Here is a 25,268-nt window from a genome sequence, read left to right as displayed (position 1 = left end):
ACAACAACAACAGGGGTGCCTTGAAACAAAGACCTAGTGATTTCCTTCACACAAATCAGCTACTGAAAATTCTGTGGAGCACAATTCGACTCTGACACACATAAGTTCCCATGAGTTGGAATTGCTTTGATGGCAACTGAGTGAACAGAATCTTGAGAAGGACTTTCTTTCAGGTGCTGTTTATACTAGGAAATCTGGCATGATGCTTCAAGTATGACACACAAGAGAAAAATTGAAGTAATATAAGGAATAATTTGCAAGTGGCAAAGTAAGATCAGTGAACTCAAGTACTGGTCACATGATGTTGGTATCAGAGTACAGAGGTCATTTCATTATGCTGTGGAGGACTTCAGCCACTTATTTCATATGACTGGGCAATCTTCTCTGGGAGATGAATTTGTTCCTCAAAAATTTAGATCTTCTATCTTTGAAAACAAGAGTGATTAGCATTTTGAAAAGGCACACATCATAATTCAGTAAAGATGCAACTTTGTTTCTCCTGTTGTCCTTTTACATTTTTATCTATGGGGTAATCTTTCCTACTCCTCTTGCATGAAGCCTCCAACAGCCTAGACTTTCTTCTCATTCTTAGGTGGTAGATGATCTATGGTCAATAGGTTGCAAATGTAGTCCAGGTGTAGAAATTTTAAAATCCTGTCCTGTTTAGTAATCCAAACTTTGGACATAACTTGCTGTTAATTCTCCCTTCTTCACTGATCTATTTCACTTCTCCAAGCTTGGGCATGTTTCAGGATGGAAGCCTGCAGTAAGGTAGAAGGTAGAAGTTCCCTATTTCCTCATCTTGTGTTTTCCCCCTTCGTCTCGCATCTTGATAAGTGTTGTTTTAATCTGAGTAGGTCCAATGTGGCTGGGGATGACAAAGAGAGGGGATACATAGGGACGTTCACCCTTCAATTAATATTCTTGCCAATTGGTCTTAACTTTAGTGTAGCAGATGTATTTTTCACTTGAGATATCATTTTTCTGGACTCTTCAGCGTTTCTTTCTTACTTTCTCCTACAATTCTCTTTACCCAACAGGATGCTTCTCTGCTCTGTTCTTCCTCAGTCCCTGAACATCGACTAGTGCATCTCCAGTACTTGTTGACCCCTCCAGGTGGCTCTATAGAGCAGAATCCAAGGCAGGCCTTACACTGGCTCATTTGATACCTCAGGGCCCACAGCTCTTCCGGGGAACACACATGCATTTCTTGCCTGGGACTGATGAGGGTTCCAAGGTAGCAGCAGTCTACTGCCTCTGTCTTCAAAGCAATCTGACCTTCTCGTGTTTTATAGATACCCACCTGGTAGGAGTTCTAGCCAACCAGAGTGTCAATTTCAGTCTTCTCAAGAATGGTTTGAGCACCAGCTTCTAGAACTCTGTCTCAGAAGACACTTTGTATTTTCCTTCCTAGCTTAGGGTTAGAGGGTGCACTTCCTCCCATCCGCTTGAGAGGTCTTGGCAAAAAACTGCCTCCTCCCTACCAAAAGATGTAATTTCTCTCCATTTCATGATCTTCTTCTATGTCTTTTACCTAGTTGAGGGGCCCAAGGGGTTCTTAAGGGAAGTCTTGGAAAATCTTCATATGATGGTTTGGCACCTTTCTTTGGAAATTTTGTTTGGAATTATATTTTGTTGCCTGCTGGAAACTTCAGTTTTAAGATCTTATTACACAAGTAATAAACAAATGTGTTTTATGGGCCAATTCTTGAACCAGAGTCCAGTGGTGTAACATCTGGCTCCACTAAGCATTTTGATTCCTGGGTAATTTTCTGTGTGTGTAAAAATAATTTTTTTTTTTATAATTCTCTGGAGAGTTCTGGAACAGCTATGTTATTTAGCACTTGTTAACTACAACTGGAGGCACACTGAGTTCATAAAATAATTTGAAATGAAATATCTTATTGAGTGAATTGTTTAACATGGTAGTAGATTGTTTAACATGGTAGTAGATTGATTCCCAAGGGCATTCTGTGGTTCTTGACCACTAAGACCTCGTCCATCACAAGACACAAGTCCAAGATTTTTTTGGCTATACGAGAAGGTAGGCAAGTGAGTCCACAATCCTGAGCCACCAGGAGATAGATTCTTCCAAGATAACTCCCTCACCAGCTGACTACTCTGCATGCGGACTTTACGAGCCACATAATAGCATGTTTCAGTGAGGTTTGAAAGGAGGAAAGAATTCTGGATGGTGTTCTTTTCTGAGGTCATGATATCCTTACAGAGTAGCTTGAGCCCAGTGCAGAAAGAAGGGAATGATGCATCAGTATGAGGTTCCCCAGATGTGACATAATGAAATTACATGTGCTGCTGGTTGGCCCTGACTTTTGTGGAGAGACAGTCTGTGCAGTTAAAATTGAGAGCCAGAAATGCTGTGTGGTTATGTGTTTGTCCCTAATATTTTGTTTGTTTAAAACTAGGGAGAAAAATTGAGTAATATTCATGTGGTTTTTTTGTTTGTTTGTTTGTTTCACTTCTTTGGAGACTTGAATCATGAAATTGGAAAGCACTCGTTTGATATTTGGTTTGTTCAAGTGATGATTTTTCTAAAACCTGTGTCTGTTAACCTTTTTAGGGAACCTACCCCACCTTTTGATGAACCTATCCCTCCTCTGTCCTTGGCGAGTTGATGTTTTCCCTACTCCCCACCTTGTTCCATCTTTGAGATTCATATATTTTTGTGAACTCATGTTGTTGTCGTTGTTGTTAAGTGCCTTTGAATCAGTTCCAACACATGGTGACCATGTACAGGCTTTCCAAGGAGTGGCTGGTGAATTTGAACCACCGATTTTGCGGTTCAAACTGACATTACAGTCCAGTGCGTTATACCACAGTGTGCACTGAGAAAATGTTGTCATGCTTTACTTTTTGTAATCTCTGTAATGAAAACAATAGGCATTTGTTGACTTTCTAAATATATAAATGGGTACTTAGAGAATTAGATGTGCTTTTATACTTTTCATTTTTCTTTTTCATGCTACTATATCACATTTGTACATAATGTACTACAAGTGTAGGAGACACAGACCTACTGAAGGCCATGCATGATCTTCTGAGGGAGTCATTTCTCCAAATCATACACTCTTTTCCTATCCTTTTGGGTATCTTTATCCCTTTTAGAATCAAAGCTTTATAGCTATAAGTAGCCTGGAGATCACCGCTGGCCTCTATTATAGTCCTTATAAAGACAGCAACCCAAACTGCAAACCAAATGCCAGTGAGACAAACTCAACAAATACACATAATATTCTCTTAAGCCTTCATTTTATAATAGCTTTAAGGTTGAACAAATATTTATTCAACCAAAACAGCAAACCAAATAGCAGTGAAACAAACTCTGCAGATGTACTTAATATTCCTAATGCCTTTATTTTACAATAGCTTCAAGGTTGAGCAAATGTTTATTCAATTACTAGAAACCCAGATTTTTTTTTGCCAAGTATTATGAATGACATTGGATAAGAAATGTATAATCCCCAACTTCTAGAAGAATTCAAGAGTCACTTGTTGATAAATATAGTTAATTATAATAAAGTACAATAGCAGTACACGATATATTATTATTTTTTTAGATGGGAAAATGGCAGCTCAGCATAGTTGTGTGACTATTACAGATTGCTCAGTAAAATAGTGTTCTGTAGTTGAGAGCTCCAAAGACCTTCTTCTATTATATGCAAGCAAGAGTATAATAAAATGGGAGAGAACAAATTAGGGCAAAACAAGCTGTTAGAAATTAGAGTTTTGTCACAGTGAGATTACTGACACATCAAATTAACCGACTGTGAAAGGTTTTTGAATAGGCCACCTGCTGTATTTGCCCTTCCTATAGCTGTGTGAATTTTTGTGGGAGCCCAGGTCTCATCCTGGTGGGTAATGAATGGGACACACTCTTAGAAGATATGCCTTTATTAAAGTCACCTTTTAGTTAGCTAAGAGCTGGCTGTGAAGCATGGGTAAGTGCATCACTGATAGAGATGTTAAGTCTCAGAGTTTGAGGAGGAAAAGGACTTTGACACCCATATTATCATATTTTAAGGAGAACTTTGTTTATTGGAATCCTTGTTGTTTCCAGAAGATGAACAGTTTTCTTGTTTGCTCAGGATACTCTTGCCCCTAAGTTCTTCCCTACAAATGATCAGTACACTGTGGGATGGTGTACTGATGATAATTTACTGATGATAATTTCTTTCCTTTTTTTATTTTTTGTATTTTTCCATAAAGAAGGGAGAATAAGTAGTAGGCATTTGATAAATTTAACCAGATGTACACTGTTTTGTTCAGTTGGCATGTACTTGGGGTTTACCCCAGGGATAGCCAAGTAAAAGTTTTTATAAGGTTTCAACCAAGAAGAGGGAGTTTGTAAAAAAAAAAAGAGAGAGAGAGAGAGAGAGAAATACAGATGTTCTACAACTGTCTTGTGCTTTGGTGGAGGATGAAAACACTGGGCCACACCCAGAGAAATAATCCAGTTTTAAAAGAACTGGTTTGCAAAAGATTGGCATTGCATATTTGTTATATTTATTCCTATTTTGTTTGTGAACAGTTTAACAGGCTTATTATGTAATGAAGCAGGTATTACTTTTTGGTTGAAATGATTTTTTTCTTCTTTTTCTAGTCTTAAAAGAATTCTGAATTGCAGTGAGAATTGGGGTGTGCGTGTGTGTTGTGGGGAGGGCAGTGAGGAGGGTGAATGGAAAGCATTCGAGCTCCTTCTCTTACTCCAGGTTAAATTCTAAGTCATAGTCCCTTGATTACATATATATTTTTATTTCCAATGAATAAAATAAGTAGATTTTCCTGACAAAATGTATTTCAGGGCCCTGTTAGCATCTCAGATGGAGCCCACATTTGCTCGGAATGTTTTCCCTTGTTTTGATGAGCCAGCTCTGAAGGCAACCTTTAATATTACAATTATACATCACCCAAGTTATGTGGCACTTTCCAACATGCCAAGACTAGGTAAGTAATTATATATATTGAATACACACAGGGGGGCTTCAAGAGTTCCTAGAAAAATAGAATAGAAAGATAATGGAAAACTTCCACAGTCTTTTGGAAGCTCAGATGGTGTATATACATACACACAGAGATGCAGGTATATGTACACATACACATACACACACACACACACATACACAGGTAAGTCCAAAAGCTTTGCTATTAGGGTTCTAGTTCATACACACATAGGTTTTTTCCCAAACAAAATGTGTTTAAGCATATCTCTACAATCAGTGGATGACTGCAAACTAGTTTCCTCAGTAATAAACTTGTCTCTTTCGGTTGCCTTCAAAAAACAGGTTCAACCAAAAATAGTGGATTCCAAGGGGTCTGCTGAGTCAGGTAAATTAAAGGCAGAACACTCAGGAGGTTATGGCAGCTGTTTCTGGGGGATTCCAAAGAGATCATCTTGATATATTTCTTGAAGGACAGAGGTATTTATTAATAAGAAGTTTTAAGAAAATTGAAAATGGCATTGGTGAGGAAAAAAGATAGGAAAGTTGAACTGCAATTTCTTTTCCATCATGACAACTATTCGTTCATTCCTCAACAGTATCAAGACAGTCCTTTGAGAATAGTGTTGGGGAAAACACAACTTACGTACCTACCCTACAACCCTGATTTTGCCACTTCAGACTTCTTTTTGTTCCTAAAATTCAAAAGATCATTTCCAAGGAACACTATTTGAGTCCCTTAGGATGCTCTTTTCATGTGGTATAAAGGAAAGAATGCAGAATTCTTTGGGGAAAGATTAAAGCCATTGCCATCAAGTCAATTCCAATTCATAGCAACTTTATACAGGGTTTCCAAGACTGTCCATCTTTATGGGAGTAGACAGCCTTATATTACTCCTAGGGAGCAGCTGGTGCATTTGAAGTACTCACCTTACAGTTGTTGTTGTTGTTGTTGTGTGCTGTTAAGTTGGTTCAGCCTTATAGCACTATGCATAGGGTTTCCAAGAGGATTTGGACTGATGACCTGGTGGACACCAATCCAGTGCTTATACTACAGTGATAGAAACACTACCTTCAGAAATATATAGACCTAGATTAAAGATTTATCAAGAAACAATAGCTTCATACTATTATATTTTTGTTTTCTATGACTTTGTAGCAATACTTATAGATTTACCCTCAAACACACACAGACATATCAAAGGAGGGTGAGTCAAAAATTATCTGCACTCTGCCTGTCAAATTTATTTTAATCAATTTTTAGAAAAGACAAATACATCATTTTTTCTGGCTTAATCTCCTTTGTCCATCTGTCAACAAACTTTCATATTCCCTTATTTAAAAAAATATTTTTGGCTGAACTGGGAGCAACAAATGCAATGTTGTCTTCACTTCTTCACAAAGGTGAATCTTCATCCTTGAAGGGCTACTTTCAGGGTACCAATAGGCAAAAATCCAAGGGAGCAAGATCAGAACTATAGCGGGGCTGCTTTAACATTGTTGCAATGACAACCGTAGGGGCAGAGGTGTGTGGACATGCATTTTCATACAAGATCACAAAGCCCTTGCATAGCAGTCCTCCGCTTTTAATCCCAGATTTAGCTTCAACTTTTCATTAAGCATCTCACTGTAATGAGCACTGTTGATTGTTGAACCTTTTTCCTGATAGTGTTCCCATACGGGCCTTTGACGATCCCAGTAAACTGTAAGCATCCATTTCCCAGCTGATGGTGGACTTTTGAAACTTTTCTTGGTCAGCAATTTAGGATGTTTCCATTTCATACATGTATATTGTTTCGTTGCCATGATTACAATCCCCTACATGCATCATTAACCAACCAAAGGGTATACACTACAACCCTGCCCTCCCCGGTCATCAGCACACAGTCCCTCTCCCTCTCTGGGTCTAACGTTCCCAACTGCTCCATCACTCTACGTCATTATCTCTGCCACCATCTCAGGCATCACTGCTTCTCTAGGTAGGGTCCTGCTCTCTGCTCTTCTCCCTTGATGGTCCCAGGGACCTCCGCTCCTAGACTGAAAAGCTAATCACTCCCCTCCTAGCTACAAAATGTCTACCTTTACATTTGCAACCCTCACAATCAGTCCTGATAACAATTATTCACTATTGTATCATCAGCCCCACCTAGACAGATTGGATACTACTCAGTGGAGATTCTACCTTCCTCCATGCCCTCTGGATCTAGGTTCCCTCTTGAAAGCTTCTAAGCCAGTCACTTCTTGCCTTTGTAGCCTCCCCCCCCGTCCCCACCACCCATTTTGTGTAGCCAATGTCCAAGTTGCCCATCCCTGTCTACTCTGTGTATGGAGGCAGTGGGAATGATCCTTGTAAAAATTTGTTCCCTTTTTTGAGCTACTGCATCCATAGTTGTAGGTCAAGTTCATCAAATTGTATCAGATTACTCTTTTTTCCCTCTTCTTTCTTCTTCTAGTTGAGCTCTGATCATGTAGTCATTGAAGCCAGGTCAAGTGGGTGTTATCTGCAAGTGTGAGTGCTCTTGTGCATATGCCCTCTCTTCTTATCAGCTGGATGCTTCATTCTCCACTCTAGTCCTCTGTGGCTATGTCACTGACTCTGGGCCCAAGAGTCCCCAGGTCTTGCCACACTGCTGGCCAACCAGGAGTAATGATTTTTTTTTTAAAGAAACTTTTACCTTCCTTTGAGCATCAGTCCAAATTTTGTTTGCAGATGTCCAAACACTTCTATACTTTTCTGTGAGTTTTTTCAGTATCCATCTTGCATAAACTTTTCGGAACCCAAGTCTGTCATGGATTATTTCACAGGCAGTGCCATGTGTGGTTTGCAAATTATTTTCCCCATATAATCCACTGACACTCGTGTGTTTGACAGAATCATTTCATGTGCCTGCTCAATGTTGCCATCAGCTGTGGATGTGGACAGGTGCTTTACCAGAAATGCAGTGCACATACTTTTTGACTCACCCTTTTATATACCTATAAACACAGACACATACATATTCAATCTATGATAGTTTTTATATCAATATCTTTTCTAGGCAATGTGTTAGTAATATAGTTATTGTATAACTATAACCATTGTGTTGCTATATTGTTATCAGTGATGCCAAGTTACCCCAAATCCTAGAGTTTTCTCGAAAACTCAGAAGAAAGGCAGTAATTTTAAAACATTATCCTGGAATACTGCCTTCAAACAATTCATTGTGGATTTAAATCAGTGTAGTCACCCTCCAGGTAAATCTCAGGGAAAGAGGAAATCACAAAGATGGGTGTGTTTAAGGAGAGCAGTCACATGGGGTATGTGTCAGCATCCACATCTCGGGGATTATAAATCATGATTGTTTTTTGTATTATAATCTGGGGACTTTAAAACAGTCCTTTCATGTGTTGGCAGTCTGTCATTGGAGCTTTAGGAAGTTTGAATAAATTAGGGCTTCACCTTTTGAGGATTCAAGATAACAAGCTGGTGAACTGGAATTAAATCTAGTACACAGATATGTTTGATTTGGCTCACATAACTTTTTCCTTTTTATTGAATTAGTTTCCAGCTTTTTAAAATCCAGAGATTTCACATAAAATTAAGCTTTTTTACTTCCCTGCAAGCCCAGCAAAACTTAGCCTGCAGTTCCTAGTTGACAGCAATCAGTTACACTGAGAAGCAACTGCTTGTAGACTGTGCTCTCCAGTCTGCCATGGTCCCCACCACTTCCTGTTGTTGTCCACTGGCCCATTTCACATGAAGTGCCTTGTGCTTATAGGCATTTCAGTTTGTAGTTTCTGCATTAAAAATCCCAGACTGCCACCAATGTCGATATAGATAAGTCCTCCAAGTAACAAAATTGCCTCTATTTATCTATTAATTGCCTGGGCAAAATTGCCTGGGCAGCTCAAGATTATGTAGTGTGAGAAATGAACTGGACTAGGAAATAGAAGTGGGTGAAATAGAAGGAAGACAGATTTGGGGTCAAATGTACAGTGTTTACAGGTTTGGCCCTCAGTCAAAACCATGTTACTCAAGATACTCGAGATTTGAGCTCAAAATGCTGTGCTTAGAACTTCCTAGTGTAGTTTTTGATAGCTTGTTGTTGGTAGCTGCTGTCAAGTTGGAACCTGGTTGATGGAGACCCAGTGTACAATGGAACAAAATGCTGCCCTGCACTGGGCCATGACCGTGGATAGTTGCGGATTGGACCACTGTAACACAAAGGATTTTTCAGAGACTAATTTTCAGAAATAGATCACTAGACATTTCTTCCTAGTCTGTCTTAGTCTGGAAGCTCAGCTGAAAACTCTTCAGCATCATAAAAACTTGCAAGCATCCCCTGACAGAAAAGTGGTGACCATACGTGAGGTCTGGGAATTGAACCTGGTGTGGTGCTGTAGGATAAGCACTGGACCACAAGGTTGGTTTGAATTGCAAGGTCAGCAGTCCAAACTCACCAGCCGCTCCTTGGAAACGCTATACTGGATCACTCTGAGGTGGAACCTACTCGACAGCACTTAGTAAACAACAGCTCCTATGTGGTAGGTAAAGAGTACTATCACTAAACTAACATTGCTTCATTTTTTAGAGCTTCTTCTTGTTCATTGCCACGCAGTCATTTTCCAAATTGCTAGATAATGAGGAGTGGTTGGGAAGAAGTAGCTGGGTGACAATAAATGATGAATTATTTCAAAGGTGGATATTTTTGACCAGGTTTATAGTGACATGAACTAAAATTAATTTCTATAGGTCAGTCTGAAAGAGAAGATGTGAATGGAAGCAAATGGACAATTACTACCTTTTATACCACACCCCGAATGCCAACATACTTAGCTGCATTCGCTATATGTGACTATGACCATGTCAACAGAACTGAAAGGGGCAAGGAGGTGAGTAAGGGAGATTCTTAAGGTAAGGGGAAATGTACTAGATGTAGATGAGTCATTACTCTTTGAACTTCCAGACGCTACCCCTACATATCCTGTTGTCACCTCCAGGTTCTCTCTTGGCTTCTTTTTCAAGTCCTGCTAAAGCTCTATGTGTGGCATTGTAGAATGGAATGCAACAATTTCCTCTGCAGCTCTGTGGGGTGGTTTCCATGAAGAGGCTGTGCATTAAACACATTCAAGATAGATTTTGAACTCCTCTGCTCAACTGGCTGCTACCTTTACAGAGTATAGGAGAGAATGGCAATTGCTGCTGAACTGGTGTCTTGGAACTCTGATTTAGCACAAGTTGTTTCCTTAGTCCTTAGTTGATATAGGCTCTGAAGATGGGACAGTAGTAAAAATGTTCAGCAACTAATATGTCACAGGCACCAACCGATAAAAATAGCAGCAAGAAACATCTGAAGAGTTTGAAATGTTGTGTGCAACTTAAATGTCATCCATGTCTAAAAGTAGGGTTGCCATGTTCCTCGACTCCAGGATGTGGGATATTCTCGTAGAGTTCCATAATGTGGGACTTCTGTCCTGAAACACCTAGTTTTCACCCAATTCTCCTCTCATTATAAGAAACAATTAAGATTATCATGAAAGTAATTTATGTAATGGTCTGTGCACTATAGTAGAGTGTGCTGGTGGTAGTTGTGTGCCACCTAGTCAGTTCCTACTCATGGGAAACCCTATATAGGGTTTCCAAGGCTATAAATTGTTACAAGAGCAGAAAGCCTCATCTTTCTCCCATGGAGTAACTGGTAACTTTGAACTACTGACCTTGCAGTAGTTCATACTCCCAGCTCATACTCCACTTGGCTCCTTATAATAAAGTGTAGAGTTGAGTTAGATAAATGCCTTAGGCCCAGTTCTCCCCAGCCAAGTCCACTTCATAGGGTTGAGGAAAACCTGGCCCTAGAGGAGGTGGAGGCCTTCTCCTAGGCCCCAAATTTTTTAGGCTCTCAATATCGATTCATAGAGACAAAAAAAACAAACAAAAAAAAACTGTGGGTGGGAAGTCAATCCATGCCACATCTCAAGGAGGAGAACTGCACAAAGCTACTCTATCTTACACTTCGCCTGATTTAATGATGAATTAATAATAAAGGCAGTTCCCAGGTTACCAACAAGATCCATTCCTAAGTGTGTCCTTAAGTTGAATTTGTAGATAAGTCAGACAAGTGCATACAGTTCTTATTTAGCCTTATGTTAGTCCAAGAAGAGGTTTGAAGTCTTTTCAATGATTTAAAAGATGCACATGGAAATAAGCAGAGAAAGACGGATCTACTACCACCAAATAGAAGAGCTGTGAGAGGAGTCCATCCTTATGACCTGGGGTCCATGTACTGTAAAGCTCCTAGATCCAGGGGAAGATGGATGCCAAAGTGTGTGGAGCTCTCCAAGGAATACTGGGCTTACAGATGCTGAAAGGAGACAAGGACATTTCCACAGAGCCAACAAAGAAAACCATCCCTTGTCTGTCTGTTGTACTGTGGTAGGTTGTGTATTGCTGTGATTCTGGAAACTCTGCCACAGGTATTTTAAATACCAGCAGGGTCATCCATGGGGGATAGTTTCAGATGGGCTTCCAGACCAAAACAAAGTAGGAAAAAGGAAAGACAAACTACTTCCAAATATTTAGTCACTGGAAATCCTATAATAGCAGAGGAACACTGTCAGCACCAGGTTATTGAAAATATAAACTTGGTGAAGAGCACCAGAATATTGTCAGATATAATGCCAGAAGATGAGCCTCTTAAGTTGGAAGGCACTCAAAATATGACTGGGGAAGAGCTGCCTTCTCAAAGCAGAGTTGACTGTGATGACACAAATGGAATAAAGCTCTTGGCATCTTTGTTTGTTGATGGTGCACAACTCAAAATGAAGAGAAACAGCTGTAAACATCCATTAATAATCAAAACATGGAATGTACAAAATATGAATCTAGGAAAATTGGAAGCTGTCAAAAATAAAATGCAATGTATTAACATCGATATCCTAGGCATTAGTGAGCTGAAATGGACTGACATTGGCCATTTTGAATATCATAGTCCCATGGTTTACTATACTGGAAATGACAAATTGAGGAGCAATGGAGTCATTCATCATCAAAAAGAACATATAAAGATCTATCTTTAAGTACAATGCTGTCTGTGATAGGATAATATCCATAATCTATAGACAAGTTAATGCCATTATTATACAAATTTACACACCAATCACTAAAGCCAGTGATAATAAAACTGAAGAATTCTACCAACTTCTTCAGTCTGAAATTGATCAAACATGCAATCAAGATGTACTGTTCATTACTGGTGATTGGAATGCAAAGGTTGGAAACAAAGAGGAAGGATCAGTAGTTGGAAAATATGGCCTTGGTGATAGAAACAATGCTGAACATCACATGACAGAATTTTGCAAGACCAATGACTTCATCATTAAAAAAGATCTTTTTTAAACAACATAAAAGACGACTATACACATGGACCACACCAGATGGAATACACAGAAATCAAATTAACTACAACTGTGGAAAGAGACAGTGGAAAACCTCCATATCATCAACCAAAACAAGGCCAGGGTAGACTGTGGAACAGACTATCAATTGCTCATATGAAAGTTCAGGCTTAAGCTGAAGAAAATGAAAACAAGTCTTTGAGAGCCAAAATATGACCTTGAACATATCCCCTCTGAATCTAGAGATAATCTAAAGAACAGATTTGATGCACTAGACACTAACGACTGAAGACCAGAAGAGTTGTGGGATGACATCAAGAACATAATTCAGGAAGAAAGCAAAAGGTAATTAAGAAGATAAGAAGGAAGGAAAAGACCAAAATGAATGTTAGAAGAGACTCTAAAATTTTCTCTCCAGTGTAGAGATGCTAAAGCAAATAGAAGTAATGAGGAGGTAAAAGAGCTGAATAGAAAATTTCAAAGGTCAGCTCAAGAAGACATAGTCAAATATAACAAAATGTGCAAAGACCTGGAGTTAGAAAATCAAAAGTGAAGAACATGCTCAGCATTTCTCAACCTGAGGGAACTGAAGAAAACTTTCAAGTCTCTCACTTGAAATATTGGAGAATTCTATGGGCAAAATATTGAATGATGCAGAAAGTGTCAAAAGAAGATTGAAGAAATACACAGAGTCACTGTACCAAAAAGAAATGGTCGATGTTCAACCATTTCAAGAGGTATCATATGATCAAGAGCCAACGATAGAGAAGGAGGAAGTCCAAGGTCCATTGAAGGCATTGGCAAAGAACAAGGCACCGGTAATTGATGGAATACAAGTTGTAATCTTTTAACATGCTGATGAAGCACTGGAGATACTCACTCATCTATGCCAAGAAATTTGAAAGACAACTCTATGGCCAACTGACTGGAAGAGATCCATATTTGTGCCCATTCCACTGAAAGGTGGCCCGGCAGAATGCAGAAGTCATTGGACAATATCATTAATATCTCATGCAAGTATAATTTTGCTAAGATAATACAAAAACTGGTGCAAATGTACATTGATAGAGAACTGTCAGAGGTTCAAAACAGGATTCAGATGAGGGTGTGGAATCAGGGATATCATTGCTGACATCAGATGGATCTTATCTGAAAGCAGAGAATACCAGAAAAATGTTTACCTGTACTTATTGAGTATGCAAAGGCTCTCAATTATGTGGATCATGACAAGCTATGGACAGTATTGTGGAGAATGAGTATTTCGGACAATTAATTGTGCTCATGAGGAACCTGTACATAGACCAAGAGGCAGTTGTTCAAACAGAACAAGGGAACTCTAAATGGTTTTAAATTAGGCAAAGTGTGTGATAGGATTGTAATTTTTCACCATATTTATTCAATCTAAATGCTGAACAAATAATCCAAGAAACTAGATTATATGAAGAAAAATGTGACATCAGAAGCATGGCAACAATTGTGAGGTTGGCCCAGAACCAGTAACCTCATATGCATGTGAAAGTTGGACAGTGAATAAGGAAGACCATAGAATTGATACATTTGAGTTATGGTGTTGGAGGAGAATATTAAAAGTACCATGGACTACCAATAGAAACAAACAAATCTGTGTTGGAAGAAGTCAGTCAGAGTGCTCCTTGGAAGTCAGAATGACCAAACTTCCTCTGTCATACTTCTAACAGATTGTCAGGAGTGACCTGTCCATGAAGAAGGACATCATGTTTGGTAAAGACGAGAGTCAGAGAAAAAGAGGAAGACTCCCAATGAGATGGATTGGCACAGTGGCAGCAGAAATGGGCTCTAATGTAGCAACAATTGTGATGTTGGTGCAGGACTGGGCAGTGTTTCATCCTGTTATGCCTAGGGTAGCTATGAGTTAGTACCTACTCAATGGCACCTAACAACAACAACAACAACAAAAGAAAGCCTTCTGCAAGAGCCAGCATTCTGAATTTGGTTTTCTAGCCTCCTAAACATACACTCCATAAGGCTTGCTATATGACAAAGTTGATTTAAAGAACCTTTTACAAGTTAGAGCTTCTATGAAGTTGTTATAATTGTTTGTGCTCTGCTGCCATTCCTCCAGGATAAAGCATTTGCATTTTGGGTCACAGTATGGGATCCTATATTGCCTTTATGACTGTAGTTTAACTGAAAGAAGAACATAAACTAGATGCATTTATTTGTGTCTAGTGCATATGCTCCTCATTCCCAGTCTCCAATTCTAGAAGATAAAGATATCACAGGAGATCAAATTAGTTATTTCTTTACCGCTAATGGAGACACTCTCAATAATTTTATGGACAATGAACAATATTTTCATGGATATATTTCTATGCTTCTGGCAGATCTACACCTGATTAGAAATTACATCATTGAAATTCCTTCTGAGGCTGTTTTTTTCTTGTGACTTAACGTTTCTTGGATCAGAAGATCAAATGATAGGTACAGAAGCCTGGAAAGCTGTAACAAGTGGAAATTTTTATTTGCACTGTCTTTCAGGAGATAACTTTTATCTTCTGGAATGTCCAATGAGAACTTCATCAAGAACTACATAACCAAGTGTCTAGAACTAACCACACTTTCCTATTAGATATTTTTCCTTTTGGTCTTAAAATGGTCAAAGCAGTTATATGATAGCCTTCTTAATTACTCAGAAGTAGCTCATTAATTTTATTCAGAGAAGAGAAATTATACATCTTCTACTGTCAGTCTGGTTTGTTATACAGAAATGTTTTTTCTCCATGGTACATTTATGCATCTGCAGACCAAAGACGGACAAGAAAAGAATAGGTCTGACATTATCTTCATATTAAAATCATGTTTGATTCTCATTTGTGTGAAGTTTGTCAACAAAATTCCTGTTTGATGAGTTATCCCATTTTTCCTTGAGTTATTTCAACACTAGAAATGATTGATGTTTAATGATTGTTTCACTAGCATATTTCATATTGAATTATTGTTTCACTAGGATAGGAGTCCTGGTGTGGTGCTTTGGGTTAATGCACTGGACTGCAAAGTCAGTTTGAACTGAAAGTCAGCTGCTGAAGCTCACCAGTCACTTCTTGGAAACCCTATACAGGGTCACCATGGGTCAGAATTGGCTCAATGGCACTTAACAACAACAGCAGCATACTCTAGTTCAACACTTGATCTAGTCTTTGGAAATATGGAGTGATCCCATTTAATAAGAAGTTATAATCTATAGTACTTAACAACAACAAGCTATTACTGTAGTATATCCTAGCAAGCCCTCAGAATGTTTTTAACACTAACTCCCTGCTAATGGGTTCCTTCTCCATCAAATGCCTGTGGACTCTATGTGATCCGCTACTTTGGCGATAACCAACTGGGATTCAGGGTGAGTACTTCATGGACAATCTAAGTCTGGTCAGTAACTGGAATGGTGGTGGTGGTTATGTGCCGTGGAGTCAGAACCTACTCATAGCGACCCTGTACAGGGTTTCCAAGGCTGTAAATCTTTACGGGAGCAGAACGCCTCGTCTTTCTCCCGCGGAACACCTGGTAGTTTCGAATTGCTGACTTTGCGGTTCGCAGCCCAATTTGTAACCACTACGCTACCAGATGGAATGGTCCAGTACAAATGCCATGCCCAATTTTAAGTCTCACTCTGTGGTAATATAAACTTGACATCTGGAGAAAACAGAACAATTGGAAACAAACAGGAATTTAAAGGGGGGAGGGGACATAAATAGAGAAAATTACATATCATAATAATGGCAGAACGCTACAACTGGGGTCCATAAATACTTACCGAAGAGCACAAAGAGTCACCCTATGTCCAGCGTTGCATGGCTGCTGAACTGTCCACTCTCTAATCGTTTGTCTCTTGCAGGCCTGGCTATGCAATCAAATCCCCAGATTTTTTATACCCTGAGGTTCACAATAAACTCTGCTCCTTAATGCTAAATAAAAAAATACATAAAAGCTGCACATGCAGCAAGTGAAGATGATTATGATAAAGAATATGTTGCAAGTGAGAGTTGGTTCAATAGTTTCAAAGTATGGGTAAATTTGCATAACATTAAAGGAAAAGTACACTGGAGTGGATTACCCAGTAGGCAAGACAAGCACAGACTTACTGTGCTCACTTACTGGTGGTGAAATTCACTACAGGTAAGTAAGAATAAGTTATCCCGTGCTTACCTTGCTTACTGGGTACTCCATCCCTGTCAGAGATTATATATTTGAAAAAAGGTTATGATTCTGCAGGAAGGTGCTATGGGGTTGGAGAGAGATAGATGCTAGCTATATCTAAAAGTAGAATCTTTGCTATGGTGAAAAATGTGAAATTGTAAGTCTGTGTTTACCTTCTTTATTGGGTAATCTGACACTGCTAATAAGAGTTGTCCACAATCTGATGTATGTAACCCGGGAACTTTCTATACATGTTGAAGGCAAACATTGGCTTTTATCTTTTGGTTCTGGCCTGTTTTCCCTTATTAAATAATGACTAATATATCTAGCTAGTGGTTACGAATCTGTCTGTGAACCGCAAGGTCAGCAGTTCGAAACTACCAGCGGTTCAGCAGGAGAAAGATGAGGCGTTCTGCTCCCGTAAGGATTTACAGCCTCGGAAACCCTGTGCAGGGTCGCTATGAGTCGGAACCGACTCCACGGCACTTAACAACAACAACAATATATCCTTAAGGAGCTCTGGTAGCATAGTGGTTACAAATCGGGCTGCTAACCTCAGAGTCAGCTGTTTGAAACTACCAGCTGCTCCGCGGGAGAAAAATGAGGCTTTCTGCTCCCGTAAAGATTTACAGCCTCGGAAACCCTGTTCAGGGTCGCTATGGGTCGGAACCAACTTGACGGCACTTAACAACAACAACAACAATGTATCCTTGATATTCGAAAAACTAGTATTTGTTGTTAAAAGCCGTTGAGTCGGTTCCGATCCATAGCGACCCTGTATAAGGATTCCGAGGAGTGGCTGGTGAGCTTGAACCACCGACCTTGCAGTTCAAACCAACTTTGCAGTCCAGTGCATTAACTCACAGCTCACACCAGAGCTCCAAAAATTACTATTGGTTAAGTCAAATGTTCATGATGTATATTGATAAATCTGTTCAGGCATGACTTGGGAAGCACATACTCAGAGCCAGGCACAAAGAAGCAACCACATAGCTATAGTGCCCCAGGTGGTCACCCATATATCAAGTGACTTGCTGTTCTCTGGCTGCTACACTGCCAACCATTCTAGCAAAGGATGCAATCTATTTCATCTTTCAGGTGAAAGATCACCCTGAAAAGAATGTCAACAGACATAGACACAAAAAGAAAATGGAGAGTGCCTAAGAAAGGGATGTCCTTAACCAGAAGATAAAACTCTGGGATGGATTCATCAGTGCATTTGGCTATGGCTCAGTTTTCCAATGTAAATTGAATCCTCCATTGTCCTATTGAGGAGCAAAAATCTACTCCTGGAATAGTGTCCAGGCTATACAAAAAGTGCTCATCAAATAAGAGATAAACGTTTAGTGATATTGAAAATGTGGCTAATATATGATATGAGGATAACACAGGAAACATGTGACTAGCATAAGATATTATATACTCTTAGTAGAATTTATCACATGTGGGCACTTGTGAAGATTTTGCTCTTCTGTGTGTAGAGGAGATCATCAGGATGCACTAGTAGACCAGGTGTGATTTTGAAGAAACTTTTACACTGCATCTCCTAAATGTGTGCTTCATTGACTGACCAGAAGTCACTTTGCCTCTCATTTACCTTGAAATCCAAAACACTTGTTTCTCCTTTACATTATAGAGGTAATTTATGCAGCAGAATTTTGTAAACTGAAAATAAATATACAAACATAATTGTTATTGCTGTTGTTTTCCAACAGGACACAGTAAAAATGCACACATTATCTCTTTTTTTTTTTTTTTTTTGCACACATTATCTTGAAGGTGGGTAGAGGCACTATTATTTCTGCTCACTAATGTGGAGTCCTAGTTTAGCACTGTGGGCTAATGCGCTGGATGGCAAAGTCGGTTTGTACCTCAAGGTTGGCAGTTCAAGTTCACCAGCTGCTCCTTAGAAACCCTATGCAAGGTTGCTATGGGTCGGAACCAGCTCAATGGCACTTAACAACAACAATGTGGGTGTTGGTGTAGCAGGCTTCCTAACTCCTGCCTCAGAAGGTGGAGCTAGAGGAGGGCAAATTTATTGTAGTGGCAAAACCAAGTTCTAGCTTCATCTTTCCCCAAATAGAGATGCCTGAAGGTGCGTACCACCACTCGTCTGTCAGATGGCACAATTTTTAGTTCTGTTGTGCATGGAGTCAATCTGAGCCAGAACTGACTCTACAAAAGAAATGGAGGGATCTAGGCACAAAGTCTTCAAACACAGGTTGTTATATTTTGTGAAAGGGAACATTCCTGAATTGTAATTCAAAAGTCACATAATAGGGGACTAATTTTCTAGCAGGAATGAAAGCAAAGTAAGGTGAATGTGCTCTTGGAGTGCAAAAATCTACAGATATTGTAGTGCTGTATTTTGTTTCCATAGCATTATTGCCAGTGTTTTCCATAGAGCTCTTTTTTAAATTAATTGCACTCATAAAAATGATGGTTTTCATTTCCTCACCTTTAACTTTTGTTCCTCTGTTGGAGAAAGATGAGGCTTTCTGCTCCCATGAGATTTACAGTCTTGGAAACCATTTATAGGGCCAATAACGAAATACCAGGACTCCCAAGAGTTGGATCCACTTGATGGCAGGTTGCTATGAGTGGCAACTGACTTGACAAGAACAACTTTTGTTCCAAGGATCCCTGTCAGGGATGTGGGTTAGGTGTTGGGCTGCTAACCACAAAGTTGGTGGTTCAAACCCACCAGCAGCTCCATGGGAGAAAGATGAGCTGTCTGCTCCCATGAATATTTACAGTCTTGGAAACCCAATGTAGGGCCACTAAGAGTGGAAATCTATTTGATGGCATTAAGTTTTAACTCTTGTTCCAGAGTTATAGAATTTCAGGTGTGCATTTTAAAATCAATACTAGCAACTCCATTAAAAAGTAGTTAGATGATATATAAGGTGAAAAATGATTTTATATTATAATAGTTGTTGAGTGCCGTCGAGTTGATCCTGACCCATGGCGACCCTGTATAGGGTTTCCAAGGAGCAGCTGGTGAGTTTGAACAGCCGACCTTGCAGTTCAAATGGCTTTACAGTCTGGCACATTAACCCACAGCACCACACCAGGACTCTATATTATGATAGTAATGAATGCTAATAACACCAAAATCACACAGAGATGTTCCAAACAATTGCAGGCACCATAGGCCAAGAGCATAAACAGAGTTTATCATTCACCTGCTTCACCAGCTTTAAAATCATAAGAGGTTGAAAAACATTTCATTTTATTTATGGTGAAAATATACATAGCAAAATCTGCTCCCATTCCACAGTTTCTAGACATAATGATCAGTGGCACTGTTTACATACTTTATATTTCGTCAACATTTTCATTACTGCTGTTCTAGCTGTTTCACTTCCATTTACTTAAACTCCCTGACCACCAACATTCCCATCTGTGCTTTAAAACACTTGTTGACACTTTGGTCTTATGCATAGAACTTTTTCGTTTTTTAACTTAAGGGTGGTAAACTTTACTCTTCGTGCTAAACTGTGACTTAGTTTAAAGGTGACTTCGGGGGGTAGTTTTAATTCAAAGTTTGAAGAGCGACACAGCGTACTTCATATACTTTAAATGCTTTAAGTCTTCACAGGAACAGAAAGTCTCATCTTTCTTCTGCAAAGCAGATGGTGAGCTCAAACTGTGGACCTTGTAGTTTGCAGTCCAGTGCTTTTTGGATGGATAAGGTCCCAAAAGTCTGCACTCTTAAAATCATAAGAATTTTTATGATGTTTTTTATTAGGGAAATTTACCTTCTTTTAAAATTTGAAAACAAGGTGAGATTGTTAAAGTTTTCATCACCAGTTTTTGCACAAGACTCAAATTGCTTAAAATGGACCATACTGTATAAACTCCACCGCCACCACCTGCAGGATTCTGTTTTAGATAATTAGGAATATATCCTGAAAAGGCATGTAAGGTCCTCTTCTACCCTTACATGGTGGTGGCTGTGTGCCGTGGAGTCGGTTCCGACTCATAGCGACCCTGTACGGGGTTTCAAGGCTGTAAATTGTTACAGAGGAGCAGAACACCTCATCTTTCTCCCACGGAACAGCTGGTAGTTTCGAACTGCTTACCTTAGGTTTGCAGCCCAATTCATAACCAGTGCGCCATAAAAGGTTCATTTTCTGTGGGAATGGATGTCAGTGTGGACCATTCCAGGGATTGTTTTCTTCATGACAAAAGTTATACATGTTCTTGAAAAAGTTAAAAGAATGCACTCTTTGGGAATTACTGCTTACATCTTTAGTGAGCAGCCTTCTGTGCTTTTCTTGGCACATATGCATTTGAAGATTCTATTATGTAGCTAAGGAGCTCTGGTGGCTCAGTGACTAAAGCACTCTGCTGTGAACCCCCCCCCCCAAAAAAAAAAAAAAAGTGTCAGTGACTTGAAGCCAGCAGATCCATATCTGGTTAGTTTTGTAAAGATTTACAGCCTTGGAAATCTTACATGGCAGTTCTATTCGATCCTATATGGTTGCCATGAGTTGGAATCAACTCAAGAACAGTAGGTTTGAGTTTGTTGTTTCTTTTTTTTTAATGGAACTTCTTCTGAAAAGGTAATTGGAGTAAGTAGGCTGCCATTTTTCACCATCACACATGCTTGTCCTAATCACTGTTTAATTGTCTTGATATAGATACGCATCTGGGCCCGAAAAGATGCCATTGCAAATGGGAATGCGGATTTTGCTTTGAACATCACCGGCCCCATCTTCTCTTTTCTGGAAGATTTATTTAACATTAGTTACCCTCTTCCAAAAACAGGTGAGGCAACTTCTTTTCCAGTGCATCTGGTTTTTTGTTATGGGGTTCTTGGGTTGAGATCAGAAGGTATCCACATGAACCTCTAAAGGCCCATTGTCACTATTTACCTGCTGTTAGTCTGGCCTCCTAACATTTTCTTTTACACAATTTTAACTAGGACCTGTCTGTTCTTTCTTGATATGGTGCCATGTGCCCAATGGGTGTTCAGAGAGCAATCAGTCTGTAGATCCTTGCTGGTTATTCAATGGTAACCTCACCTTTTCCAGTCACAGTTTGTCTCTTGCCTTCGGAACTTTTCCGTGATAATTCAAATGTGCAATGCTATGTTCTGGTTCTTCTTAGCAGGCCTGAGTGAGTTACTCACATCCCCATTTGAAAAGTGATTTTTTAAAAAAACATGCTTTGGCTATGAATCATTGAATTAGGACTTGGTGGTTTCATCTGTGATTTTTCATTTTACAAAATTGGAATCATGTGCGAATGTAATTTGATTCTTGCGGAAATACATAAACATCTTATTTCTCATGGATCTACAGAACATATTCTTAAAATTGTATTAGTGCTCTTCTCAGGAAGTTATTCGATTTTTTTCCCTTCTAAATTGAGAGTCTTGTGCAGATGAATTTTGTTCCTCTGGTATGTTTGCTGAAGTCTATGCAAAAAGTAAGCTCTGCTTATATTGACACCCACCAGCTACCCCTTGAAAACCCTAGACAGGATCGCTACAAGTCGGAACTGACTTCATGGCATGTAACAATAACAACCTATATTGGCAGATGATGGGAAAAGGTGAAGAATAACTATTTGGGAGCTCAAATGTCATGAGCACCAGGATGTCTGTAGCCCCTGGTGCTCTAATGTTCCAATTAAAGAAGAATGGGGACCAGCTTTGGCCCATTCAGGGTTCCTGGAGAGGATACCTATCATTTAAGGTGTTGGAGGCAGCAGGAACACAGCCTTGGAGGCCAGCCTTAGAGGCAAAGCTCCTGGCACTTCTGAGGGTGAGGTATTTCAAAATGACACTTATCTATCCAAGAAAAGTTTCTTTTGTGCATACTAAAAGAAAAGTCCAGAGTTAACCTTGACATCTTATTTCCTCAATATAGCCTTTCCATCCAATTAGTCCTCTCCATACTATCTCCTACATTCATCTACTTCTCCCATCCTATAATTCACTGTAGCTTATATCACGAACATCTCTATTGCACCAGCTCTTCTCTGGTTTCTTCATACTGAAGCCAGAGGGATCGTTCCAGAGCAAAAATCCAATCATGTTACTTTCATCTTTAAAAGCTTTCTGTGGCTTCCCATTACTCTGATGAGAAAGTCCAAACTCTATCATCCTGTTAAACCTCTCAGGAAATTTGGCAGTTCTACATGGGCTGCCCATAGAACCAACAGATATGTGTTGGAAGAAGTGCAGCCAGAGTGCTCCTTGGAAGCCAAGATGGCCAAACTTCATTTCTCATACTTCGGACATATTGTCAGGAGGGACCAGTCACTGGAGAAGGATATCATGTTTGGTAAGGTGGAGGAGTGTCAGAGAAAAAGAGGAAGACCCTCAGCAAGATGAATTGGCCATGTGGCAGCATTAATGGGCTAGGGTGTGGCAACAATAGTGAGGTTGGCCCAGGATCAGCCAGTATTTCGTTCTACTGTGCATAAGGTCGCTATGAGTTGGTACTGACTCTATGGCACCTAACAACGACAGCACAGTATGGAAGAGGTTCTCTGGCACTATTTCTGTTGTCTCCTATGAATCTTCTTTCTCTCCTCATCCCTAAGCTCTTGAACATGCAGTTTGAGCATTCTGGAATGCCTTTCTACCAAGCTGTTTAACTCCTGTGTTACTCAACTCAAACCCTCCTCCTCCAGAAAGACTTCCCTGACTTCTTTTCTCATGTTTCTGTAGAATCCTGCACCCCTTTATCAAAACCCTCAAAATACTGTATTCAACCTGGGGTCAGGACCTGAATGATGTCTTTCTTTGAACTTGACTCACATTGACAAACAGTAAATATTTGTGGTGGGGGAAAATATGGACAATGACTATGGTAATTCCACTTAAATTCTGACTAGATTAACAACTCCTGGAGATCAGGGTGGTATTTGACAACTTAGTCAATATTACACATAGAAGGTGCTCAATAAAAATGTGTTTTTTACAGATAGGTAAAATAAGTAATCTTTCTAGTGCATGATTATTAAGAAAAATTTATAAACTAATGGTTCTTAATTACTTTATCTCCTGGCTAAATCATTTTAAAAAATAAAAGAACAAAACCCCTTCACTACAACATTTCACATGCGTAGTCCATACTGTTAGTCTTAGTAAGTTATGTAAGAAGCCACTGACTGTGTTTCTCTCAAGTTGTTCTTTCAGTTTATCTTTTATCAATGAATACTAAAATTTAGAATCTAAGATAATATAAAAGATATTCATGAGTTTACAATAAAGAAGCACTGAACAATACTCATAAAGAATCTACCACTCATCTGTCAGGTTTTCAGACTGTTGTGGCTTTCAGCTTGCATTTAAATTATGGTGTTGGAGAAAAATATTGAAATTACCATGAACTGCTAGAACAACAAACAAATCTATGTTGGAAGAAGAACAACCAGAATACTCTTTAAAAGTGAGGTTGGTGAAACTTCATCTCTCGTTCTTTGGACATGTTGTCAGAAAGGACCAGTCCATCATGCTTGGTAAAGTGGAGGGTCAGTGAAAAAGAGGAAGATCCACCCCCCCCCAATGAGATGGATGGCACCTATCAACAACATTTCTGCTTTTGCACTTTGATGCCAAAGTTGAATGCTCTAGCAGAAGCTATATCACTTGCAAAGCTGAAAATATTTACTATCTGGCTCGTAACAGAAAAAAACATGCCAAAGTTTGTTCTAAAAGTTGAGATGGTAGCTTCATGGATACTTAGTTATTACTTCAGTATAATGGATTGATTATTAAAATTAAATAAAATAGGGTCATAGGTGAATGAATGTTCATTGCTTATCAAGAAGAGAGGATTTTATTTTGTTTGATTCTATGAAATAAAAATAAATGACTTCTTAGAACTGGTGAGAATTTGTAATACAGTGGTTAAAGTGATCAGCAGCTAACTGAAAAGTCAATGGTTTGAATTCATTATCTGTTCCATGGGAGAAAGCTGTGGTATTCTACTTCTGTAAAGATTCACAGCCTTGGAAACATTATGGGGCAATTCTGTTCTATCCTTTAGGGCCTATGAGTCAGAATTCATGGAACTGCAATCCATTTCATGGATTCAGGGGAAACAGCATGAGCAAAGAAAGGCTCAGTGATAGTAGAGAACAAAAGAGATTTGCTTGAGTAGAGCAGAGTATTCTTGGGTGAGGGAAGGAAGGATAAATGAATGGGAAACTTAGCCTGAGTCAACTTAAGTATGTGCAAAGATAATAGAGTGCCAAAGACTATGTGATGAAATGGATGCACTAAGCTGTACAAGTGTACATGGTTAACTTCAGGCATGGGTGAAGTTAATTTAAGTTACATATGAACTTCTTGTGTGCCACTGTAGTAGCAGCTATGAGTCACAGGTCAGCAGTTCAAACCTACCAGCGGTTCCTTGGAAACCCTATACAGGATTACTATGAGTAAGAATGGACTCAATGGCACTTAATAACAACAAACATCAGCATAGCACAGCACAGAGCATTCATTAAGCAATCACAGTATGGCTATAGAAGAATGATATTTCTTCTATTAGAAAAATAAAAGAAACTTATCTTGGTCTTATAGTTATAGAAGTAACAAATGATCACATGGTAGAAATTTTGGAAAAATAAAAGTAAAAAAAGAGAGAGAAGAAAAATCTCCTTTTTCAAGCATAATGGTCTAGACTGCAAGGTAAGTTTGAACTGTAAGGTTGATGGTTCAAACCCACCAGCCACTCCTCAGAAACCCTCTACAGGGTTTTATGAATCAGAACCGATTCAACAGCACTTAACAACAACAAC

General features: G+C 39.2%; 1 protein-coding gene across 1 annotated transcript in view; it reads left to right on the top strand.

Annotated features, from left to right (window-relative positions):
* LOC102813960 (aminopeptidase Q-like) overlaps positions 1-25,268 on the top strand; it is a 142,564-nt gene that overhangs the window by 21,817 nt on the left and 95,479 nt on the right. Inside the window, exons 2-4 of the mRNA XM_006870527.1 lie at positions 4,820-4,962; positions 9,688-9,827; positions 21,149-21,275. Of these exons, the coding sequence (XP_006870589.1) occupies positions 4,820-4,962; positions 9,688-9,827; positions 21,149-21,275 (410 nt within the window). The remainder of the gene's footprint in view (positions 1-4,819; positions 4,963-9,687; positions 9,828-21,148; positions 21,276-25,268) is intronic.

The sequence above is a fragment of the Chrysochloris asiatica genome, unplaced genomic scaffold (genome assembly GCF_000296735.1).
Source record: "Chrysochloris asiatica unplaced genomic scaffold, ChrAsi1.0 scaffold00143, whole genome shotgun sequence".
Lineage (NCBI taxonomy): Eukaryota > Metazoa > Chordata > Mammalia > Afrosoricida > Chrysochloridae > Chrysochloris > Chrysochloris asiatica.
This window is presented reverse-complemented; position numbering and strand designations above follow the sequence as displayed.